Raw genomic sequence first — 25,778 nt, forward strand, 5'->3', positions numbered from 1 at the left:
GACGCTCTGAGAGTCGGTTCAGTTGAATCGTGGAAAAGAACCGACCTGCAAGAACGGTTGATTCGCGAATCGAACAGCACCACTGGAGGCGTAACCGTGCAGAACCTGAGTTTAAATCCGCACCCTGCTTTATTTTATCGCATTCATTGAATCTTCCCCGTCTCAGAGCAGCAGCAGCGAGCGTTCACAGCAATGGCCAATTACATTCACGTTCCAGAAGGCGCGCCTATGGTTCCTAAATTAGACGTGACTCTAGATGAGCACGATTACAGAGCCGGAGCCCTGAAACTCATCAAGACGCTGAGACCCCACTGGAAACCCTCGGAGGTCAAAATGAAGGTAATTCTCTTGTCTTTTCTCCTCGCGCACGATTCGGGTGGTCGCACGCCGACCCTACCTGATTCAGAAAGCCTGCATTTACTGACAGCAGCACGTTTGACGCATTATATAATGCAGAAAGCGAAGTTAAGCGTGTTGCGCCTTCAAATCCTGAGCTGCGTCACCAGATGGACCCGTCGGCACCATGGCGCTTAGCAGAAACACAGCAGCCAATGCAAGCTGTCAAAGCACGTATGTTGTAACACTCTCATTCATAAAAATATATTGCTCATGCATGCATGCTTCAATGTATTTAATGCACTAGTACGAGAAAATTACAGCAGCGGTACAAATGGAAAGTAAAACTACAAAGAATGTGGGTGGTGGATCCTTGGATTTTGTGCATTGAATATTTTTTCGTTTATTTATTCCTTTATTCAAATTCGCGTCTGTTTTTATGTTATAGCTATTTAATTAATTACTTTATTAAGTATTCCAATAGTACCTAGTACTTTTTTTAATTAGTACTTATTAGATACTAGTACTAATTCCAAGTAATTACTATGGTTAACAAAATGCAAATTTTGCCTTTAAATTCTACACTGTAAAAAGTGCTAACCTGTAATTGGTACCTTAAAGAGCTATTACTACCTGATTAAATCTGTAAAACTTAGTTTTGTTGGTTTAAATATGTATTTAGGTTGATTGAGCGATATTAAATAAAACCAGTTAATTTAATGGTTACCAATTTATTCAGTGTATGGAGAACTGTTCACTTCCAGCTAGTTTTACAGCAGTTGCTGGTATCTATTATAATTGTACTAGTCATTAGGTGTAGGTACGTAGTTACTAAGGTGTAAGTAATAGTTACTAGTTAAAATATAGTGTCTATTCCAGTTTTTTTTTTGTCATTCACTGTTCTGAGAGATGGACAGGACATATGAATGAAGTATGAGGAAATTTTCTACCTGCATTAGGGCCTCATACAGCATTCCTCATTTCTAAAATGGCTCGAAGTCAATATTTGTGTAGGACAGTCAGTGTCAAGGCATTTGTTTGCTATTCAGTGAAGTTACTATAACACTAATAGGTGTGTGCTTACAGCTGACACAGAAAGACGACTGTGACGTTGACATTACGCTGCTCTGTTCACCCCAGAGCGCTCTGCATTCATACATGATTGATTAACCTGAGATGGGCGGAACCAAGAGTACAGTGGAAGACATCTATACACAAAGCCTAAAAATTCCTTAATGATTGAACAAGGCATTTCGCAGAACTGCCTTTTCCAAGAACAAACATATTTCGCATGACTACTCATTCTTCTAAAAGTTTTCAGCCTTCCTGGACAAGCAGCATTTCATGGAGTTTCTTAGAAACGTAGCATGTACAAAGTCAGTTCCACTAATTACGGAACCTGCATGTATTGACTGTTGACCACGGCGTTAACAATGTTCAATGTGACGGTTCAGGTTTCCGTCGCCTTGGTGTTGTTGAGAACTGTGAAGATAGGAATCTTTTCTTTAGCTGTGCACCTTGAATCGAGTTTTTCAAGTGCGTAGTACTGGCATTGAATCGAATGACCTCTGATTGAGATGGCCGAGTGGAAATTTCCATGAAGTGATTGGTGCTTCATCAATGATTTTCCCAAAGAAATTCACAGCTGAAAAAATTCTGAACAATATCCTAACAACATTGGACAGCATGTTCTTCAAAATATCTTAATTTGTGTTGCACAGATAAAAAAGAAAGTCATACAGGTTTTGGAGTGACATGAAGATGAGTAAATAATGACACAATTTTCATTTTGGGTCCCTTTAAGTTACAAACAAATATGAACTCACTTCCCCATTTCAATGTAAACCCGCACGTCGGAAGCCTCCATCCGGATGAAAAGTCAGCAGTCTGTAATAATATTCTTGTAAACCGAGCACTGTTTAGCCCAAGTTGCGGAACAGTGTATCCTTACAGGTATACAGTAACAGAGTTGGTAGGGGTGTGTCACGTCTCGCATGTGGGTGGGAAACTAGATATGTATTGGGTTGTTTTCGTCAACTTTGAAACAAAATTGAGTGCTCAGCACATGCCAGACCACCCTGACGTTCCGCCTACTGCCCGTCAATCCCAGATAGTACAGATTATTGTGGCCTGGAATGCTTGGCGTCCCAAACACGCTCCATTTTTACATTAGTAGACAATGTAAATTTGTTCAGCTCTGTCACCCTGAATACACCAACACTTTTGAGTCTAAATAAACTAAAAGTAATTTAGTTGTTTTGGTTACACCGAGTTTGGTGATCAATCTTTTTTGTATACATGTAAATAAGAGGTTTCTCTTCAGCTGAGAAACCGAAAAGGAACTCGAAGCATGTGATGCTGATCTCACAAAGAGTTTTTTTAATGAACATCACTAAAGGTTAACCTCAAACCATCTGAGCGAGTGTTTTTTTTTCTTCCTCTTTCTGCAGTCTTTCACTGACGGCATCACGAACAAGCTGATTGGCTGTTACGTCGGCGGGTCCATGCAGGATGTGGTCCTGGTTCGGGTCTACGGGAACAAGACAGAACTGTTTGTGGACCGTGAGAACGAAGTGAAGAGCTTCCGTGTCCTGCAGGCGCACCGATGTGCTCCACGCCTCTACTGCACCTTCAACAACGGCCTGTGCTATGAGTTCCTGCAGGGAGTGGCCCTGGAGCCCGAGCACATCCGCAGCCCTGCCATCTTCAGGTGAGAAACTGCGTGTTCGAATCCAATCATCCTTTATAATACTGAGCTAATTGATTCAGGACGGCGTGACGGAGATGGAGACACTGGCGCTGACCTCCAGCTAGCCAGACACTTGTCACATAACCCCAAACCTTACCCAGTAATCCCTTAAGACATGAATGACACACTGCACTCTCTCTCTCTCTCGCACGCTGACCCAGGCCTCCCGCCAATGCTTGTCGGGTCTCAGACAGCTGTGAAAGAACAAGGCTACTGTGTTAGCAGGGCGATGACTAAAGTGTTGGCGTTTAAATGCATTACCGTTCAAAAGTTTGGGGTAAAAAATGAATACTTTTATTCAGCAAGGATTCATTAAATTGAGCAAAATTGACAGCAAAGACATTTATATTTCAAATAAATATCATTCTTTGGAACTGTTTTTCACATATATATATAATAATAAGATATGTTTCTTGAGCACCAAACCAGCATATTAGAACGATTTCTGAAGGATCATGTGACACTGAAGACTGGAGTAATGATGCTGAAAATTCAACTATGCCATCACAGGAATAAATTACATTTAAAATATGTTCTAATATAAAACAGTTTGTAGTAATATTTCACATTATTACTGTTTTTACTATATTTGTGATCAAATAAATGCAGCCTTGGTGAGAATAAGTGACTTATTTAAAAAATGTGTTAAAAGATCCCAAACTTTTGAACCGTATATATTACATACTGTAGGGCCACAATAACACAATAAAATTAAAATTAAAATAAGCCATTTTTATATGTTTACAGGCACATTGCGAGGCAGATGGCAAAATACCATGCCATACATGCCCACAATGGCTGGGTGCCCCAATCAGACCTCTGGCTGAGGATAAGCAAGTTCTTTTCTCTTGTTCCTACACACTTTGATGACCCTGAGAAGGACCAGAGGTGAGCGGTTTGTAAAGCCGTATATGGTATAATTGTGTTTTGACGTTTTTTAAGCAAAGCAGAACATGTAGAGTAACACACCCTTTAGGTATAATGTCTCTGGGCGATATTGAAGCTGTCAATACAAGGAGGTTCAGATCTCAGCTTCACTTGCTGTGACGTACAGAAAGTACTTCGGGTTCTTTAGATGTATGACATTTCTCATGTTTTTTCTTCTTCTCCCAATATGCTTTGCTTACATTGTGGTTTGAAAATCCTCCCAATGTTACAATGTTAGATGACATGACTCATCGTGGCACAGACAAATGTGTTTGTACAGATGCGAGCTGAGAACAGGATGCATTAAGAACAATGTCTATTTTGTTTTGTTTTTTACTTCTACAAATGATTGAAGAGCAGAAATACTCTTTAATAATAATCTTTTTATAATGTAACATCTTTTAAAATTAGATTCTCAAGGTGCTTTATATAAGATGACAGTAATCCATATTAAAATATAATAAAGACTTATTTATAGAATAATATGAACACGAATATCAAAAGTAAGATATTATTATTAAAGGAGTAGTTCACTTCCAGATCAAAAATGTTAAGATAATGTACCCCCTTGTCATCCAAGATGTCTTTCTTTTTTCAGTCGTAAAGAAATTGTTTTTTGAGGAAAACATTTCAGGATTTCTCTCCATATATTGGACTTCTATGGTGCCCCCGAGTTTGAACTACCAAAATGCAGTTTAAATGCAGCTTCAAACGTCTCTAAACGATCCCAGCCGAGGAAGAAGGGTCTTATCTAGCGAAACGATCGGTTATTTTCTAAAAAAAAATCATGGCAGTTAGGGTATGTCGAAAAACTCCCATCTCATTTTCTCCTCCAACTTCAAAATCGTCCTACAACACTGCAGAAGTACCGACCCAGTGTTTACAAAGTGAACATGCAGAGAAGATCAAACGGTCTTTACAAAAAAAAGGTAAAACCGCGATGTAGGACGATTTTGAATTTTTAAATATATATATATATACATACACACACACACACACACACAATCAAATACCCATGAAATATCTGTTGACAAATCATTGCAGATACAACTGAATTTGTACATTGTCTGAAGGAAATGTGAGTGCTTGTACATGTACATGCAAAACTGGGACATGGGAGTGTTTTTTTGCTGTGTGGGTTGCAAGAGTGTTTGTCCATGTCTGAGCAAAAGTAATAGTTCAGGTATGTTTGAATTTACAGTTGGATTAGAAGTGTATTATTTTTACGCCTTAGAGACAACAAAAGTTAGTGCGCAACAAGCGCTGACAACAAATTACAGTGTCTCTGCAGTTCAGTTACTATTTATAGATAGTGGTTTTTAAGATGTTTATCTTATTGAGTGAGGCAGGTTTGTGTACAGCGTGCCTTATTTGAATCACGCTGGAACACAAAAGTATGTTTGTGTTTTCTGAATGCATGATGTACGTGTCGTCTGTTTCCAGGCTGAACAGTGAGGTGCCCAGCACCGCGTGTCTTAGAGACGAGATGATCTGGCTTCAGCAGAACCTTTCTAAACTGGGTTCCCCAGTCGTTCTGTGTCACAACGATCTGCTCTGTAAGAACATCATCTACAACCAACAGGAAGGTGAGTCCAACAAACCCCACCAGCTTCCTTCAGCCACAGCGTATGTTTCCCCAACCCCCCCTGCCTAAGGTAGGCTTAAATTTAGTGTTTTCACCTCTAAAATATAGTATGGATGCCCTTTTCTAAAGGGGAGTAAAATTAGTCTCATCCAATTTCATCAAGGCATCAGGAGAATCCACTGGTTTCCATAAAATGTGTTTTCTGTTCTTGAAATCAAAAGCAAATGTGTGTTTGTGTTTGCTTTGGGGAATATTGTTGAATGCTGTGATGCTGTTTACTATCTTCATGATGTACAGACCGGCGACTGTCTGCTGCTACCTGACCCACAGGATGGAGAGTGAATGCGAATGTGACCCGAGTCATTCCTGTTATGCACCACGTTTTCAGTTCTTTCCTTTCTGCAAATATATTTATGAAATAAGGAAGTATTTCTATAAAACACAGTATCAGACTTTCATAAATATGCCTAGCTCAGGCTAAGGCACTTCAGCTTTATTTATACAATGACAAGAAAATAACAGGAAGGAAATTTAAAGCTTAATTTGAATAAAAGTCATTTGATATTTTTGAAATTTTAGTAATACAGTGTTTACTTGCAACATGTAAATTAGACTAAGAGAATTACATATATATTAGAATTGAAAATTTATAAATATACACATTTTAATAAAATATTGTAATTGTAAATATTTTTAATTTGTCATTTTTACTTAATTTCTCTTATATATAATTATATATTTGTTATGAATTATTTGGATGTATAGATTGTTGGTATATATTATACTGTAGTTTTAATTTTTTTTTAATTCTAAATTTAGAAATTTATAAATATATAAATTTTAATAAAATAATCTAATTGTAAATATTTTTAATTTGTCATTTTTATTTAATAATTTCTCTTTGGTTTGAGTGGATGTTGACATTTTTGTCATGTTCTCAGGTACCAAACCCAATAAAGTACAATATTTTTATATAATAAATTATATTTATAAATAATATAATGAATAAAGAACTATATATTTGTTATATTAATTATTTAGATATATAGATTTTTGGTATATATTATACTGTAGTTGTTATTTAAAAATGTATAAATAAATAAACACACACACACACGTGCACGCACACTTACACGCACACTTACATTATTAAATATAATTCACCCTGTCTTAAAAATGTCACCCTGAAATGACCCACTTGGAAGAGTATGAGCATGAGAAAATGGCTGCTCTGCCACAGCAGTAGTGTGAGAATGTGTAGTTCCTGTCTCTCACTTTTTTTTCTTTTCTTTTTTTTTTAAAGTGGCAGCAACAGTCAGCACGTATCGGTTGCCCTAAAGGTATCACATGCCCCTAAAAACTGTTCTTGAAGCAGTAAATAATTCACCACGAGCGATTAGAGATGTGGTCATGGAAATCTGCTTGGAGAACAGGGTTTGGAGGCAGCTGCGACCTTGGGCACTTGTTTGTATTTGAACTTAGAGAGAGGAAGGAGGCTCTGTTTTCAGAAAAAAAGCCAAGCCACTTCCTCCAACTCGCTTTTAACACACAGACCAAGGGGCGGGAGGAAGTTTTCACAGTAAAATGTTTATGCTCTCTCGGCCCCCTCCCCTTCACGGCGAGACCTATAGAAACCAAGAACGGGAGTGTTGCGCAATAGGCCTTGTACTTGTTTTTGTTTTACTTGCCTTTCGTTGACACTCAGGGAGTCGAATAAGTTTGAGAGTCCCACAGGCTTGACCTGCACAGGAAGCCGCCGTGGCGTTTGCATAGAGCCAGTAACTTGGGGCCTCATTGGCTGGCTAATGGACCAATGGGGATGCTGTGTGGTGGGGGTGTGCGTTTATGAGATGAGCCGTGTTTGTTCTTAACGGGGGGAGGTGCCCAGTGGCCTCTCTGCAGTGAAGCTGTGTGTGTTCTGTGACAGATGTGAGTTTGCCCAAATCTCTTCATCTGCTGCACAGGGCTATAGCCACTGACTGGAGGTGTTCAGTGTGTCCCGCTAGGATGCCACCGGGTCCGGTAACCACCTCACGTGTCTCTTTCTGTAGACCAACACCTCTGTCCAATGTCAATTACATATATATATATTTTTTTTTTTACACACCATAAGCTCTAGAGCACTGGGAATGCAAGGCAACGTAAAGTCAAACACACTTTACTTGCAATAATGTTACATATAACAAACTAGGCAGTGATTAATGAATAATGCATTACACATATGTAGACTGAGAGGAGTAAGGCTTTGTATTCTGAAGTCAACACCGTCTACATCACCTGACCGATCAAGTCCATTGCTTGCTAGACCACTGCTATACAGACTATGTGCCACTAGGTGGCAACGTTGCCCATTTTCTCTCCTTTAACTCCTCTGTCCTTCCAGCCCTGTGGTTTTACAGTACAGCCGTCTCCGTTTTTTTTTATTTCCATTGATTTATTTGCATTTTCTAAAGCTGTAAACTCTTGTCTAACCTGACTTGTTTATCCATTTTTTTGTTCTCGCTTTTATTTGACTCTCTCTTTACTTTTACTGTTGTGTTTCCTCCTGTAGAGCAGAAGACTGTTTACGCGAGGTGCTCTTTCTTTCACCAGTCACGAGATTTCCTGGAAAACTTGCAATAACTTTGCCCACTCGCTAAATCATTTGTATTCAAGCAGAAATCATTGTTTGTTTTAAGCGGAAATATTCTCAAATTAATAAATAAATACAAATAAATCCACATTTCCCTTTAAAAATAAAATAAAACAAAAAGTTGCAAGTTTTCCACTATTCTTCTCAGACTCATGTAAACGGTGATTCATCAATTAGATAAACTTTTTAAATTAATAACAGATAATCATAGTTTTTATATTATTATTATTATTATTATTACTATCATTATTATTTATATTATAAAAACTTAAAAATGTATTATGTTTTTAATAGTTTGTTTCTAATTTAAGAGTGTTGAAATATTGCACTTTCCAGAATATAGAATCAATTTCACTTACCCCTACACTTAAACCTTTATAATAAATTATTGAAAAGTGTTAAAATCAGGGAAATTTATTTTGTGTGTTTTTTTTTTAAATGATACAATTATTAATGTTCATATTTTGTTATGATTGAAATGATACATGATGGGGTATAAGCATGGATATAATGAACATCAAAAATATTATAAAGATTGTTGCATCATGATCTGAGAGTAGCTTCTTTGACATCATTGCCAAAATGGTCAGTATTTTTATTCAGAAACATTATCATTTCAAAAGTTAATTTAGCGCAACTGTTTGTCAAAAACATGAAATAAAATCATTACCATTGCACACAGATGATCAGGTCAGGAAAAATACTTTAAATGAAATGAAACCGTCTGAAAAAATTTCATTTTTCAAAGTGACCCTAATTGAAGAATCACCTAAATATAACATGCGTTTTTTTCCACAATGCATGCTATAAGTGCATGAAATCTGTCCCCATGTCTTGTTCACTTTGTCATTTGTTTATGCTTTCTTGTCTTGCACCAGAATGCAAATCCTTACTCCTTTTCCCAGATGTAATTTGAGAAGTCATTTAAATTGCAGATAATGCCCATGTAGTGTTGGTTTGCTAATACAGACATTAGATTGTAACAGTAAAAAAGAACAAGGGTTATTAAGAAGACGATGCCCGTGTGCTTTTCTAAACAAATTGCTATTTGTTCCCCTCCTGCAGGAAATGTCAAATTCATTGACTACGAATATGCTGGGTACAATTATCAAGCCTTTGACATTGGGAATCACTTCAATGAATTTGCAGGTAATGTGACACGAACACAAATTAAGCTATTGTATAGAAGAGAAAAGAACCTGCTTAACCAGGTGCGTGTGGCCTTCTTGTGATTGACAGGTCTGAATGAGGTGGACTACACCCTGTATCCTGGGCGAGAGCTCCAGTTGCAGTGGCTCCGGGCCTATCTGGAGGCCTACGAGGAGTACAAATCACAGGGCACACAGGTCTCCAACACTGAAGTGGAGGTGCTGTATGTGCAAGTCAACCGCTTTGCCTTGGTGAGTCGAAACTGGATTTATCTGCCACGGTCTGGAATCGTGACGCATTTCGATCCATCTGCACCCTGCCAAATTAAACATCAGACGTTTGTTTTTTCAATGTAATTACTGTCTTTAATGACATGCAGCATTTTGCAAAGTAAACTGGAACAACGTGAGCAGTTTAACTATTTAGCAGATAGATCGTCTGCATTAGAGCGAGCTTGAAGTGGAGACAAAGGTATGAATAGTGATTGCAAGTTGTCAGAGAAGGAGCCTTGACATCCTGCCCATCTTTGCAAGCGTCTAATGAGAGGACCTCGGGGTGTTTGTGTGCGTTCGCAGGTCATTCTTTGACGATCGAGTAGCACAACCTGCTCTTTCTTGATGATGATATTTACTTCGGAGAGGAAAGCTAATTTAATATCCGGTTTACTCTCGCGGTTTAGTCTTTTTTGACCAATAGACGTGTTCAAAGTAGGGCAGACATTTTTTGATTTCCAGTTTGTCAGGGGAAGAAGGAAAAAAAAAAACACAAAGAGAAAAAAAAATCAAGCTCTGGCTTTCAGATATGGTGAACAAAACTGTGGGAGGGTCCGTTTTCTCTCCTGTCCCTGAGAGGGACCTTGAGAGACGCTAAAACAAATGCCTGAGGAATGCCATAGTGTGAGGCTTAATGAATGTGATTTGTTGCCTTCGTTTTGGATTCCTTTTTCTGCGGCCTTAAAGGGTTAGTTCAGTCAAAAATAAAAATTAGGCTGTGTTTTACTCACCCCCGATGCATCCTAGGTGTATATGACTTTCTTCTTTCAGACGAATCCAGTCTGAGTTATATTAAAAATTGTCTTTGATCTTTCAAGCTCTATCATTGTACTCAGCGAGCGTTGCATTCCTTCTGTCCAAAAGACACAGCCTAATTTTTATTTTTGGGTGAACTAACCCTTTAATTAACAGCCAGAGAAAACTGAATAGCGCTGAAATTTTTTTACTATATTAATCAGAATATGAGCATATTCTGATTAAGTAAGTGTCATGTTAATGCACTAACCTGCCATAAACAGATTAAGCCAATATTACGGTTTCTAGAAATCTAAGGCAGCTGTCTTATGCTTTTAATAATCAGAATTTTGTATTCTGGTTATTCATTTATATCTGTCTATTATATAATTTAGATGATATCAAACAAAGGCAATTCTGAATAATATTGGATACAGCTGCGAAAAAGTTACAAAGAGGAAATCAATAGAAAACTGCAAAAAAAAAATTTATTTGTATGCTTTGTACACCACCTTTCAAAAGTTTGGTCAGTAAGATGTTTTTTTTTTTTTTTTTTTTTTTTTTAGAAAAATTAATACTTTTATTCAGCAAGGATGCATAAAATTGATCAAAAGTGACATTAAAGACTTTCTGTTTATCAAAGTGTTTTCACAAAAATATGTTTTCAACATTGTATTAATTAAGAAATGTTTCTTGAGCACCAAATCAGCATATTAGAATGATTTCTGAAGGATCATGTGACACTGAAGACTAGAGTAATGATGCTGAAAATACAGCTTTACTATCACAGGAGTGAATTACATTATATAATTATTATTTAATGGTATAGTATATATTATGTAGTGAAATAGAATACAGTTATTTTAAATTAAAATAATATTTCACAACAGTGTTTTTGATTAAATAAATGCATCCTTCAAAAACATTAGAAAGTCTTACCAAACCCACATTTTTGAACAGTAGTGTATTTTAAATGAATTTATAACTATATAAAATAATAATTTAATTGAGTTTATTTAACCAATATTTCCAAATAATATCTATACATTCTAAGGACTTTTTATTTTAGATAGACGTGGGTGTGTGGCGCCCATTGAAGCTCTGCTTTATGTCGTCACCCTGATGTTTGCACACCATCTTCACATGCCTAAGCCAGGAGACACAGAGTTTTATAAAAGATGGTCTGAATATACTCCGAGATTGTGTCTGAGGGGGATCGGGACCCTTGACTCTGGCAGAGGCAAACATTTATTCTGTGCAGTTGAGCGAAAAACACAGAGGATAGAGACTTTATTATAGGCCAGCAAACCCGTGATCTTTACTCACATGATGGCAGGAGTGATTCGGTCTCATCAGAGGGCTTTAATAGAAATGCCACATTTTATAAGCTTTTACTTCACTGTCAGTGATCCAGAATCAACACAAATAACTTCCATGCAGTTATCTTTTTTCCTTTTTTAATGGGTCCACTAAAAGGAAGCCGTCTTTGCTTAGAAAGGCGTGGGTCAAATGTTTCCAAGCAACAATACAACATACAATCTGTCACAGTTAACTTCAGTGTCAGGGTGAATCTCACAAAGCCTGTCAGGAATATTCCTTAGTCCTGTTTTACCCTGAAATCAAAATAGAAAAGAAAGAAAACCTGTGTTTATTAAATGAAGTCTGTTTTTGTGAACAATAAGATTTGTGCATTGAAACATTGTTTTTATAACAGTTAAACATCCGCCATCTCTTGTCAGTTGTGTAAGGCAGATTTTCATTAATGTAATGGGAAGTTTGGGAACAAATTATATATTAATAGATCATTTGAAATATTAATACATGATGTTATTATTTGTTGTACTGAATTTAAATGACACTGATTCAAATAAAAATAAACATGTCTGGTTTTGAGGATAGATTTTCATATTGTTTATTTATTAATTTATACAAATCTTCCAGGTACTGAAAATAGGCTTCTCTGTTTTAAAGTAAAATATTCATGTCATATTCATATGACTTTGTGTTAATTTTATGTACTTTTATAGTATTTATTAATACTTTGAAATAGCTTTTATTTTTATAATTTTAGTTTGTTTTAGTTCAATTTTATGCATTGTCATTTTTATTAGTATTTTATTTAAATATTTTTATTTAGCTTTATTTTATTTCAGTTTAATCATTTTAATATTTATTTTTAAAGTTGATGGTTTTTAAGTTTTTATAATGATATTTTATATTTAAATGTATTTTATATTTATTTTATAAAATGTATCTTATTTAATATTTAATTTTTATTTCAGCTCAATTTTAATTAATAAAAAAAAATACAAGTCTTATTTAACAATGAAAACTCTAATATGAATATAATTATAGTTACATATCATTTTTTTCTTCTTCTTTTGATTTTGGGATACAGTATGAATTAAGTTTTTTATATATTTACTCCTCAATACCCTGATATCTTCCTCTGTGAAAAAGTCAATAAAAATGTAAAGCTATCCTCATTTTTCCTCATGGTCTTTGGTTTTTGTTCTCCCCAGGCATCTCATTTCATTTGGGGACTGTGGGCATTGATCCAAGCTCAGTACTCCACCATTGACTTTGACTTCTTGGGGTACGTTTTCACATTTCAACAACAACATCCATATAATCAAGATTTCAACGATGTATTCTCATTCTTGGCCACCAAATTTGCTTCTGCAGATATGCAGTTCTCCGTTTCAGCCAATACTTCAAGATGAAACCAGAGGTGATGTCACTGCACCTTCCAGAATAATCTCTCAGGTCTTGGCTTGCGCTACTCCAGAGAAGGGCTCCCCCTGGTGGACACAAGAACTAGCTGGAGACCTCTTCAGTTTGTAGACTGAACACTGCACTTACTTGTCTGAACACATCATTTTAGATAAGCCCCAAATCACCTCTGAACTCAATGCTGGTTTAGCGTTGTAGAAAACCAAGCACCTAAGCCCTCCTCCTCGCTTTTATGTGGCGGTCGAGAGAGAGGCTCACCCCAGTGCCCTAGTCCATTTTCAGTGAAGTGAAATTGCCAATTGAGGAAGCAAACAACTCGTATAGATGGCTTACTCTAGAGCCTCGACTTGCCAATGTATGTTAAGAGAAGCCCTGAAGAATCTCAAATTAAGAAAAGCTCCCCAGATACCGATCCTCCAAGGACAGGGAACCTCTGACAACAATTATTATCTGAAGACAGAGAGGAGGGCCGCTGGGTCTGTTTTCAGCGACTAACTGTCATCCTAAAGGTCATTCCTGCTTGTTTACACAACTTTGAATGGGAGAAATCAGTGTACTGTAAGATAATGTAGGGTTTACTGTATGGATAGTCACTGATTCTGTCTAAACAGTGAACTTTGGGCCTGTCTGTTCCTACGAGGGTTGTTCCTGGCACAGCTGCATTAAGATGTGTAATTTAGGGACCAATAGAAGCTTCGTTGTTCGTTTCTGGCAGACGATTCCTCCCTCGTCCTGTCACTGTGAACCACTATGTAGCGCATTCATAAAGTTTCTCATTGTTTTCTCAGCGTGGTGCTTGGAGAAAGTAGACGCACAGTAGCCGTTTCTACAACGAGCCGGTAGCTAATCTGAAGCCCACACCAAAGTGCTGATATTTCTTGCTTGTACATTATGCACAGTGTATTTTTTCACGGTAGAAATAACATGTGGTAATATTTACATTTTGAACGGTGGTTTTTGTACTTATTTAAATGGCGCTGTTAAAGAGGTCACTCGTGTGCTTTTTCTGGGAGGTATCGGTGAAATTTTTGTAATGGATGTATTTCCTGGAAGCTTTAACGACGGTATCGCCTGCTGGACGCACTAAAGCTTTTGTATTCGTAACCCCTGTCCGCATAGCTAAATTACAGGCCTTTTTGCACAAACTCTGATTGCTTTAAGAACAAAATCAGTCCTCCGTTCACCTTGCAATGGGCCGCTCTTTCTGCTTAAGACTAGTTTTAAGTGCACATGGTGGGAGATTTTTGGTAATGCTTTTAATTTTGCAGGGTCCCTGTTACTAAATTAACTGTTATAGTGAAAACAATTTATGTGTAACCAAGTTACACAGTAATGGCGTAGTAGTTTATTAATCAGATATCTTACTCAGAACCAAGGTCAGAAATGAATCTGAACTTTGAAATGGACAAAAATGCCCTAGAAATGTTAAATGTAAGGGCAAATAATGTCCTTGTGTAAATTATATATATATATATATTATCTGTTATACCACTGTTCAGAAGTTTGGAGTCAATTCGATTTATTTTATTTATTTATTTTTGAAGGAAATTAATACTTTTATTCAGTTAATACTTTTTATTCATCAAAGAATCCTGAAAAAGTATCAGTTTCCACCAAAATATTAAGCATCACAACTGGGTGTAACATTAATAATAAGAAGAAATGTTTTTTGAGCACCAAATTATTATATTAGACTTATTTCTGAAGTTTCATATGACACTGAAGACTGCAGTAATGGCTGCTGAAAATTCAACTTTGCCATAAAAGGAATAAATAACATTTTAAAATACTTAAAAATTGAAAACTTTTTTTGGACAAATGAATGCAGCCTTGGTGAGATTAAGAGACTTCTTTAAAAAATATTAGAAAGTCTTACTGACCCCAAACTTTTGAACATTTAATTTCTTTTTTTTAATTTTTTTTTTTAGGGCTGATCTAATTTTGTGTTTAGACACTATAGTTACCACTTAAACCAATTGATTCATTTAAATTATTTGACATAAAATATCTTAGAGAACAAGATAAAATATGCCACTGAAATCAATTCCACTTAGTTTCTGTTGCTGCTCAATACACATGAGCAATGTATTATAAACTGTGACCAAGATTTGTTTTTTTCTAAGAAGTTTTCTGGTGCAAACCTCAGCTCTGAGACTTGCCTTCGCACCGCCTGGCTACCCTCATTTACCTCAATTTCCTGTGTCAGTTTGCCTATACTACAAACAACCATATACAATTCTGTAAATACTAGAAACTGTGAATTTCTGGTTGTTTTATTGTATTTTGACATATGCTTCTTTTTCTATGCCAGTTCTTTTGTAACTGTCAAGCTTGCACTTTGATCACGTTTTTGAACGGTCAAAGACCACACAGAATGCTACATTTGACTTTTTACTTTATTTCTTTTTTTGTTCTTTTACACCAGAAATGTTCATCAAACAATAGTAGTGGGAAATTTCTCTCTTTTAACAGTCTGTGAAGATTAACTGATTTCTTCGCACTCTTTAGCATTTACATAAACCTGAAAGTGATGGGTGGTTCCAACTTTCAGCCAATGAAGTGCTTCTGGTGAACATAAGATGTACAGGACTGCCTCATGCAAGCATCTGCTGGTGGTTTTTAGTGTAGGTGTATATGTACAACTGTAAACAAACTGTAAAAGAAAATCTTTGCTTATTATTAAACAATGTCTGTTGTCAATAACTGAACAGAGATATTCTTTTTCTAAGAACTGTTGGATTTAATAATAATCTGGGGATGAAATCCTGAAGTGTTGCATTGTAGATTCTGTATCAAAATCTTTGAATAGTAATAAAATTAAACAAATTATATTTGCCCCATTTTCTTGTCTTGATTTCTTGTCCTATTCTGCTTAAAAAAAGAGATTGTGTCATTAAAAAAAACATTTTTATGCAATTTGCCTATACTTGATCTGTAATATGTGCATACAGAGCTCAATATGTTTAACCCTCATGTTGTAATGTATAATAATGTATTACAAGGCACATTATGAATTATAATGCATATGCATTAATACCATTTAATAGCCCATTTTAATGCATTATACATAAAGGCTTTAAGTAAAGTGTTACCAAAATTGCTTCTAAATTTCTCATTATGATATATATTATTACCAAATATTGGATTTAATTTTTTATCAGCTTGTTTTCTTTCAATTAGGACTGGTTGGAACTGACTGATCGTAGGCCTCATTGATCTGAGCCTATGCACCTCAGTTTTTTTTTAGTTTTTTTTTTACAAATGTTGATTTTATTCTCTCAAAAACTAAGGTGCATAAACTCAGGCCTGCAATCAATCAGTTCCAAAAGGACATATAAAAGCTGTGCTAACTGAAGGAAAACAAGTTCACAAAAAGATACAGTCCAAGATTTGGTTATAATATACCATAATGAGAGATTTACAAGCAATTTATAAAAGCTCGGTCATTTTGGACTGGGAACACCAAATTAGGTAAAGGATTTTTTAGCACAGCACAATGTTACAATGAGTAATGGATTAAGCCACTATTTTTTGTTCACAAAAGTAGTTAACGGCAGTGAATGGGGAAAAAAAGCATGCCTGCATTTTATGCTACAGAGTGTTTCAGAAAGAAATAATTATAACAGCGCTCCAGTTCAGACTGTAATTGAATTATATCCAGTCCCTCCAGCGACTTCCACCAAGAGCTCTGCATTAATTACCAAATTCAATATCCGTATTGACGCCTCAACTTATTTCCATTTTACAAAGGTCAAATTACAAACAATTGTCTGAAATAATTACAAGTGCCGAGACGCAAACATATCGAGATATTAGGACAATTCTTGTGCCTCATTTACATACAATAATGTGAGCAAAAACATAACACGCCTAAAAGTTTGTTCCCTACACGTTTTCATCATTAAAAGCAAGATGCATCGAACAAAAAGCCCATGCATGCTGCACGCATCTATTCATGCCTCTGCTTTTTTCCACAACAGGTGGTAGACATGGACTAAATGACTGAAAAAGCTTAAAAGCAGCTGAAGGCAGAACGGACCAGACAAAGCTCGCATTCACAGCATCTCTTTTAACACACCGCAGGAGGGTGTAATAAAGCAATACGCAGCTATGGGAGCGTGTCTCATAGAGACAAGGTCATGATAATACGGTTTGAGGAATAAAGATGTAAAAGCCGCTGGGTTTGTGAGCCACAAACAATGTGCAGTGGGTCAGGGCATTCATTCATCTTGATTAGATGTGCCAACCTAATTACAAGCAGAGGAAACAATAATTAGCACAAGTCTCACCTCGTTAATCACAAAAGACTTCAGTCTATTTTTATCTGATTAATGGCTCTTTAAACATGGGGGGGGGATATTTATATTTGGGGTAATTGTACTCAGCTTGCTCGATCTAGTTTTATTTCACTGTAACCTCATTAGTTTTCATTGTTTAATGTAAGCTCTTGTCGTAGCTAATGTGTGTATCTTCACAATGAGATGACTGTAATAAACTGCAAGGCTGATCTGATGTTTTCGAGGGTAGTAATGAAGACTTTTGTTTATGGCTAGCAGCATTTGTATATACACGTCAAAAGAGGGCTGTGTCAATGCAAAATCATATTGTGTGCATTATATATATATACCCAGCTGATTAAGTACATTAAGACAGTTGTTTTGTATTACACGTTTTCTGAATTGGTATGTTTAAATATTTCTAGAACAGAATTCTGAACCTAAATGAAGACAGGTTCAAAGTTCTTGTTTCGTGTTATTTACATTCATTTTTTTTTTTTTCACAGGATGGATCTTAGAGATCTGGATCTATAACTGGAACATTTGAGAAAACAAAGATATTGTTTGAAAGAATTGAAATCTACAGATGCAATTAGATAAAAGTGTAATAAACACTTGAATGTGTATTTCTTTCCACTAGACTAAAAGAAGACATGTTATCGAATCAAAATAGCCCAAAATCTCAAAATTGCCAATGAAAGTAGACGAAAAAACAATGGTTTTGCCTGTAGTATTTTGCCTTTAAACAGCAACTAACACCAAGTCTGCAGCATCAAAAAGGTGTAAATGCTTTAAAGGGACAGTATATAAAAAATAAATAAATAAATACAAAAAACCCAACAACAACATTTAGTCAGCCTCTTGTCTGCTTTATTTCTTCTGTGCAACATAAAAAGTGGTATTGTGAAGAATGTTTCTGATTTTGACCATACAATGAAAGTCAATGGGGTCAAACAATCATTTTTGGATCCCATTTACTTTCATTGTATGGGGAAAAAACACTGAGACATTTTCAAAATACCTTCTATAAGTCATGCATGTATGCAACAGCATGATAGATAATGACAGAAATTTCATTTTCAGCTGAACTATCCCTTTAAATGAATGTGGGTTGATCCTATCCAGGTGCATTTTGACAAATTATTTTCATCCAAGCACTCTGTGTTAGACTTATCCATGCTGTGTTCCTTTTATAGAGGAGTCATTGTTGAAACAGATTCAGATTCAACTAAATAAGCCATTGTACAATGAAAGATTGCAGCGGAGAAACATCTGGCAACAGCAGGCCGCTGGAGTGTTTGTCTACAGATGTGGAACAATTCCAGCTCAGATTTACAACAAAGACTACATGCAATATGCGGCATAATGGCCTGGATCAAAGCCCCAAATTGAGGAGCTAAAGATCGCGAATCAGATTAACGACTCGGAGAGCTAAAGATATTCCCTCAGATTAACGGCGATGACTAGAGCGGATAATAACAATAGACGGGTGAGCGGACTAAGAAGAGAAAAACGAGCTATCATGACAGAGGGGTTGACAGACTCAAACGCTTTACATCCCACAATCCCTGAGGATCAAACGGGCTTTGTATCAGCGCGCAGCTCGGCACTTAACTCTTACGAAACTCTTTCCAAAACTAATCTTGCCGTTGCTTTTCACTGAGCAAATCCTGACTGTGATAGTGTTGTTACAGGCCTGCTGTCTGTAGAACAAAAATGATGGAGTGAACGCCATTGTCACAACTCAAAGAAGCAGCCAATCAGTTTCTGACAATGTCAGTGTTCAGTTAAGCACTGTCGACAATGGGAAGCTGCCTGTGTGGTCCACACAAAATGACTTTGTGAGGTCTCCATAGAATTACTGTTGTTATTAATAGTTAAGTCAATTCATAAAGTTGTACTTGCATTATACTGTACACAGTATTACTGAAGCATTATTAACACTACATATGTGGACCAACTGACTTGGCCTAGTGTTTTCATTTCTATGACATTATCAGACTAGCTTGTTTTCTTTATTGTCTTATTCACTATAAAAGATTTTGAGTTGTAAATAAAAAGATTATTGAGTACATTTTGCAAGAGAAGACTATTTCAGACATTCTAATAAAAAAAAAAAATCACATTTAATTTAATACCTGCCATTTCTTTGTAATTACTTGTGAAATTGAATAGCAGTTTCTGAGCAAAAAAAAGTTTCAAAGGAATTTTTTTCAGTGATTTACTTTTGTGAATTCAGAAATTTATAGTAAATTTCATAAATAATTATGAAGAAATGGCAAGTAAACAAATTAAATTACATATTACAAATGAAATTGAATTAGAGAAACTGAAATAGTATTTTTTGCAAAATGTACTTTTAAGTCTTTTTACAATGTGAATATATGCATTTACAAGCAACACACACACACACACACACACACTTTTTGGAGACTTTCCATTGACTTCTATTGTTTTTATACTGAGCTTATATTTTCTATCCTCATAACCTAACTCTTACAGAAACCTTGTTGCATTATCATATCTTCATTACAACATCATTTTGTATGCTAAATAAGTTATTTTCCTTGATGTAGGTGATTTCAGGTTTAACTGTACTCAAGGGGGCATTTGGTTTACACTAAGATGGCAAAATCTGACCCAAACACACTAGAATATTAGACAAATGCCATTTTCTCCCGACACTCCACATGCAAATGCTCTGTATTCATGATTGCACACCAGGAATCATGTGTTTGGACTTCAGTTCCTAATGTTCCTAATGACATTACCTTTGGGGTCAGAGGTCATCAGAGACAGGTCTGTGGGGTGTCGGTAATGTCGTGCAGTGGGTCATTAATTATGATCATGCATGCTTCCCATCAGGATCTTACTAAGGATCAATTTCAAAACATTTGGTGTAGTTTTTTGCTTATTGTGTATTTTTAACTCCAGAGAAGCCTGAAGTCATTTGTACTGCTGTCTGTAAAGGGCAAGTTTTTTATTTGTTGATTATTAATCTTTCTGTCTCAGGTATAATCAGCGTACCTTTCAAACTCAGATAGGTAGGGTAAAACTGGATGATGAAGAATGCTATAAACGTGACTTTATTTAAAAGCAGACTATATTGTTGTAAATCTAATAATGTAGTAGATGTCGCATGTGTCTCTGCGCTACAAAACAATGGCCAACAGATGGCAGCAGTGTGCTGTCCATGGTTTAGAGTTAAAAAGGGCCTCTTAAAGCATTCATGAAATGATGAAAATGCTTTGTGGTAAATGATTTTCAGCTACAGTAACTGCAAGATCTGCAATTCCTTATGTCCTATTAGTTATGTTAAAATGAGCAGCTGGATGGCAGTAGAACTGAGGTGAGTTTCTTCTATATAATCATGATAGAGCAAAAATAAAATTAATATTTGTATTTTAATGTAAAAGATATAAGCAGTTGGCATAACGGTGTTCTGCAGTGTTTATTGCAGATTATATTTGGTTTGTATGCAGTTTTTAAGACCTCATAAATTTGAGAAAATACATGCAATATTTGTAATTTAAAAAGTTCATTTGTTATGCCACAGGACAAGTGAAAATAAAAAACTCAAATTGTGCAAAAATAAATTATACATATAATTTAATATGAATATATTTTACAATAACATACATTATGACATAAAATATCAATCCTATTTTATTTGTCAATTCTTTTTTATTTTATGTATTATTTTGGAGGCAATTACAACATCCAAGCTTTTATAATTATTTTGTTAAAGTCTATACTAAATTATGGGGTAAACACATTTTGAAGAACATATTGAATATCTGTATTAACATAAATACATTTTATAATTGATATAGTAAATCAAACTGTTTTTAATCATTTCTGCATTTAATTAAATGGTTGTGAATTGTAAATCGGAGATAATATTTCCATCATACATTATCATTCATACAACATTTTATCTGTAATTCAGAATATGTTTTCCATGGAAAATATCATTTAAGATATTTGTTCATAATAATATATAATTAGGCCATAGGCCTATTAAAGGGACATGTTTACATTTTCCTCCCTCCATGTATTTAACACATTAAATGAAGAATGAAGTCATTCTTTAAGCGATGAAACACAGTTGTATTATAACAGCAGTGTGTTTAGTCTCTGTAAGTGAAAGTGACGGAGTTTTTCGGAGGTGTTACAGTACGGCTTGTGTGCTTTGCGAGTCAGTGGGACAATAGGTCATCTGTGCCCCGTACAAGAGGGCGGAGACGCCATCGCCAAGGAGACTAAAGCTTCTCACCTGATTGGCTGAATTGGGGTTTTGAATCGTTTACTTTGGACCGACTCTGTTTGTAGGATTTTGTTCTCAATTAAATGTGGAATGCAGAGTTTTTTGGGGTGCCTGTGTGTATGTGCCCTTTCTTTTTATTCATAGGCAAATATAAAGGTCCCTTTAGAGAGGTTTGTGGAGTGAGCGAGAGTGATATCACCAAATCCGAAGTCTTTTTAGTGATGTGATTTAACTGGATTTTAACAAAGTGTTTCTGCTATAGGTGCAACTACACAAGAACCACTCTAGCACTCTTTAAATCTTTTTTTGTTGTTGTTTTTCGGTTTAGCGCAAACGTTAAAAATGCAGGAAAGCCTATTCCTGTATTACTGAAGTAGAGTTTTTTTGGTTTGAATGTAAAAAAAGCATATTTAACGCAAGGGACATATAAGCTTTAATGAACCTACATTAGAACAAACACTCTTCGACAACTTTGAAATGTGTCTCTCCAGCCTTCATACGCGAGGAAAACATAAAAGGCTGACCAATCTTAGACGAGCATGAAAATCAGGCTGATCTAAAATAATGAATATGTCCTTGAGAAAAACAAAGGGCCCTCACAAAGCGAGAGACGGAGCTATAGAGATAGGAAAGATGGCTGATAATTGTTTTCAAGTCCTAGGCTATCTGTAAATGAGTTTGTTGTGCTGAAAACACTGTGTTTCCTGTCTTTTATACAGCTCCCAGTTTTTTTTCTTTCTTTCTATTCCTTGCCTTTGTTTCTTGTCATCCCAGCTCTCATATTTACTGTCTCCCTGGCTTTCATGGAGCTCCCGCTGCAAATTCTTTTGTGTACCAGGCTTTTAACATCTTTGCCCGGCTATTTATTTCTCCTCTCTGCTTTCACCCCAGACTTTGAATCTGTGCAACAGAAGACATTTTACCTCAGCTTTTATTGGTAATTAGGCGATGTCCTCCCTCACCCCCGTGACCCCTGTGAGATGCATAAGGATCACAGAGTAAACAAGCACAGAAGGGCCTCATGCTGCACGCACAGAGATGGTTTGTGCTCAGTGTTTGTTTATTTCTTTCTTTCGACGTCTCAGTGCAAATATTCTGAAACAATTTCCAGTATCTGCTGTAATGTTTGCTCAAAGGGAAGGTTTCCATATCAAATGCTTTTTCATTAAGATCAATATATTTTTAGCTATATTATTTATATAATTATTATATTTACTATATATAATGAAATTAATATATATTATATCAAATTAATGCATAAATTGTTTTACACTACCAGTCAGAAATTTGGATTAACTGGAATTATTTTTCACATTACCTTTATGCTTAAATGGTTGGGATTAGTTTGTAAATAAACATGAAATATGAATTAGTTTAAGTATTAGCTTATAGATAAATATGAAGTATGAATCTATTTGCAAAACTACTATTGTTAATAACGTTATAACATATTTATAGGAAAGAATGAAAGGCAAGTGTCCAGCATATGTGCACACCTTCAGTGGATCACAAATAATAATAATAATAATAAAAAAATCTTTATCACATTATAATTGAACATACTTTCATTTGTTTTGTTTCTTATTTTCATTGAATTTACTATTATTTTAAAATGTGGGAAATTATTTTTAAAAATAAGTTTGAACTTTATTCATAAATGTTTAAAACTCAATGTGTGGAGAGTGGAGAATTGGGTCTGCAGCCATTGCAATAAAAGATTAAATAAAGAGTAACAAAGCTCCATTAGACCAACAAGCCTTTTTCTGAAATATAACGCAGTTCGCATTTCTGCAGAGCTGAAAATAAGTGCTCGCAGCAGTAATGTGGTGTGAAAAGATGGCCAAGCGGTCAAAAGAAAAAAGGGGACTGCTTGATAACCTTCCACGAGCGACTGGCACATTTCATTTTAAAAATAACTGAGGTTGTTTTGTGGTCAACATTTAAATTGAATCCGAGGCGTCATCCCACGATTTTCAAACACGGAGTCTGGGACGTGTTGCAAATCATTTACAAAATGTTTCAGTGATCCAGGGTTCACCATTAGTCTCGGTAAGGTCATGTGAGCTCTCATGTGGCCGGTCTTTCGGGTCCCAACCCCCACAATACACTCCAATTTTCCACAAAGTGGGCTCAGGGGAACGAGGTTTCCCTAGACGCATCTCCAAACTTCAGTCATTTTGTCAGATGAATGCTGGTTATACATAGCCCTATTTGCATTGCAAGTTTCATTAAATCCCGGAGTGTCATTACAGTTCATATTCTTAATTATACTGCAAATTTCCCTCAGGGAACTTTGTGGAGGCCACTTCTCCCCACGATCTGTCCATATGGTGTTTAATTAAAAGTTTTCTTAAAGAGTAAATTGCATTCAATTCAATTAAAACTGTAATGTCATAGCCAAATAATGGGCTCAGCCAGTGTGGAGGAAAAAGGAATATCATTTCGCAATATTTGCAGCAAAAAAAAGTGCAGATCTTGTTTTTTTCCCTTCTCTTTCTTAAAAAAAGAAAAGAAAAAAATCCCGGAACAAAATATGCAAGAGGCAAATATCACTAAAAACCTCCTACATGTTATCAGGCCTCAGGCACTGCACATTAACATTGCTGGAGCTATTTCTAGATTCCACTCTTGGATTTCATACCATGACAAATGAAGCGTTGGAGTTTGGAATTCCTATTTATCTGCAGCGAACAGAGGCACCTCTTTGGGGGAGAAGAATGGAGGGTTTAAGAGCGAGAGACAAAAAAAAAAATCCATTTTGCAGGATAAATAAAAAAATAAAAAAATAGATGGCGTTGTGTTTTGGAAGGTAAACCGGCGTGATTGCGTCTGGTGAGAGGGCGGCACGGTCCCGGTGTCAAAACATTTCTATCAGGCCAGCAATGCCAGACTGTTCTCTATGCAGACTTTAATAATGTGAGGGCAGATACAGTCCTGAGGGCAGAGTGGGTGACCACAGAACATCTTTAAATGGGGGGGAATTACAGATTGTTAAGAACACGCGGCTCCCAACAACCATCTGCTGGGACTGAGGTGTCTTCTTTTTTTAATTCGTAAAAACCTCTAAATCGTTATGGAAAGTAGAAAATAAGTTCTGTCTCCCTCCTCTTCTCTGCCGTTCTCACATTTCTGAACAGTGGAGGCCCCTGAAGCATAAACAAAGCCCAGTGTGTTTCCTCTGTGAGTGGAGGGAAATGGACTGCAGAAGGTTGGCCCCGTGCTGATGGACCGCACCACAGTGTTTACCCCCCTGCCCACACGACACACACAGGGCCACAGACAGACTCTCACACACGATCTGCTACACAATCTCTTCCAGATCAATGGATTCAAGAGAAATAATCAGTTACTGGGATCATGTGACCCACTTTATGAACGTTAAGCTGTCTACATTGATGTCAGCATGCTGTTCCGGGCAAGTTATCTCAAGCCTTCACAAAGCCAATAAAGCACATGCTCAGAAGTATAATATTAGGGGAAAAAAACTATTTTGTATTGTTTAAAGCAGCACTATGTAAATTTTTCTGTGTTCAAAATTTGCAAAATGTATATAATGAGCGAGTACATCATGAATTCATCTTCCAAACCACGTTTTGTCTTATTCCGAATCACTACGGTACACTTATAATAAGTACTTATATTTGGACTATTGTAGCCTGGTCGGGTCGTCACTGCTGCGGAGTAACACATACCTGCGTGAATCGCCATAGACATAAACTTAGAGAAGTAGCTCCGGTTGGAATGTTCTTCCGCGGGATGTGTGCAGTTCTGTTTATTAACCGCTAGAGCGCCAAAAGTTACATAGTGCTGCTTTAAGATAACGCAATGTTTTTCCATTATAAATGGCACTTTCTATATCACTAGCATTCTGAGAGAAAAGTTGAATAGAAAAAAAGTCCCCCTATTTTTCTTTAATGACAGCAGTATTTGAGCTGCATGCAGGGGCGTAGATTACGCGGGGGACGTGTGTCCCCCACTTTTAATATCACATAAATTCATCCCCCGCACTTTTTCGGGCAAGTGTGTTCGCATAGAGGTTTTCAAGAGCCGGTGTGAATAAATATAGATTTAATTTAAAGAGAACGGATAATTTTGGGATGATTTGTTTGTTTTATT

The 25,778-nt window shown here is 36.2% G+C and overlaps 1 protein-coding gene and 1 long non-coding RNA gene across 5 annotated transcripts in view; one reads left to right on the plus strand and one right to left on the minus strand.

Moving 5' to 3' along the window:
- The first annotated feature begins 99 nt into the window (after positions 1–99).
- On the plus strand, positions 100–14,394 carry LOC107725541 (ethanolamine kinase 1-like). 4 transcript variants are annotated; one of them, XM_016534820.1, is made up of 8 exons: positions 105–339; positions 2,787–3,046; positions 3,833–3,973; positions 5,456–5,598; positions 9,295–9,378; positions 9,469–9,629; positions 12,908–12,981; positions 13,071–14,394. In XM_016534820.1, exons 1-8 carry the CDS (start codon positions 193–195, stop codon positions 13,141–13,143), a joined length of 1,083 nt encoding a protein of 360 aa, XP_016390306.1. In that variant the 5' UTR covers positions 105–192; the 3' UTR covers positions 13,144–14,394. The 4 variants fall into 4 exon arrangements, with proteins under 4 accessions (XP_016390309.1, XP_016390307.1, XP_016390306.1 ...); XM_016534822.1 differs by lacking the exon at positions 105–339 and adding an exon at positions 369–570; XM_016534823.1 differs by lacking the exons at positions 12,908–12,981; positions 13,071–14,394 and adding an exon at positions 7,525–7,619 and having other exon boundaries at positions 100–339; positions 9,469–9,551.
- The window catches only part of LOC107725543 (uncharacterized), a 38,193-nt gene continuing 23,806 nt past the window's right edge, over positions 11,392–25,778 (minus strand). Inside the window, exon 3 of the long non-coding RNA XR_001638126.1 lies at positions 11,392–11,998. This is a non-coding gene — a long non-coding RNA (uncharacterized LOC107725543). The remainder of the gene's footprint in view (positions 11,999–25,778) is intronic.

This window comes from Sinocyclocheilus rhinocerous, unplaced genomic scaffold, assembly GCF_001515625.1.
Source record: "Sinocyclocheilus rhinocerous isolate Xijiao unplaced genomic scaffold, SAMN03320098_v1.1 scaffold153, whole genome shotgun sequence".
NCBI lineage: Eukaryota > Metazoa > Chordata > Actinopteri > Cypriniformes > Cyprinidae > Sinocyclocheilus > Sinocyclocheilus rhinocerous.

Excerpts from the sequence above, each read along its gene's own strand:
- LOC107725541 (XM_016534820.1), top strand. The coding sequence starts at position 193 with ATGGCCAATTACATTCACGTTCCAGAAGGCGCGCCTATGGTTCCTAAA. Across the intron at positions 9,379-9,468 it reads TCACTTCAATGAATTTGCAG|GTCTGAATGAGGTGGACTAC; the intron begins GTAATGTGACAC and ends TGTGATTGACAG. Across the intron at positions 9,630-12,907 it reads AAGTCAACCGCTTTGCCTTG|GCATCTCATTTCATTTGGGG; the intron begins GTGAGTCGAAAC and ends TGTTCTCCCCAG.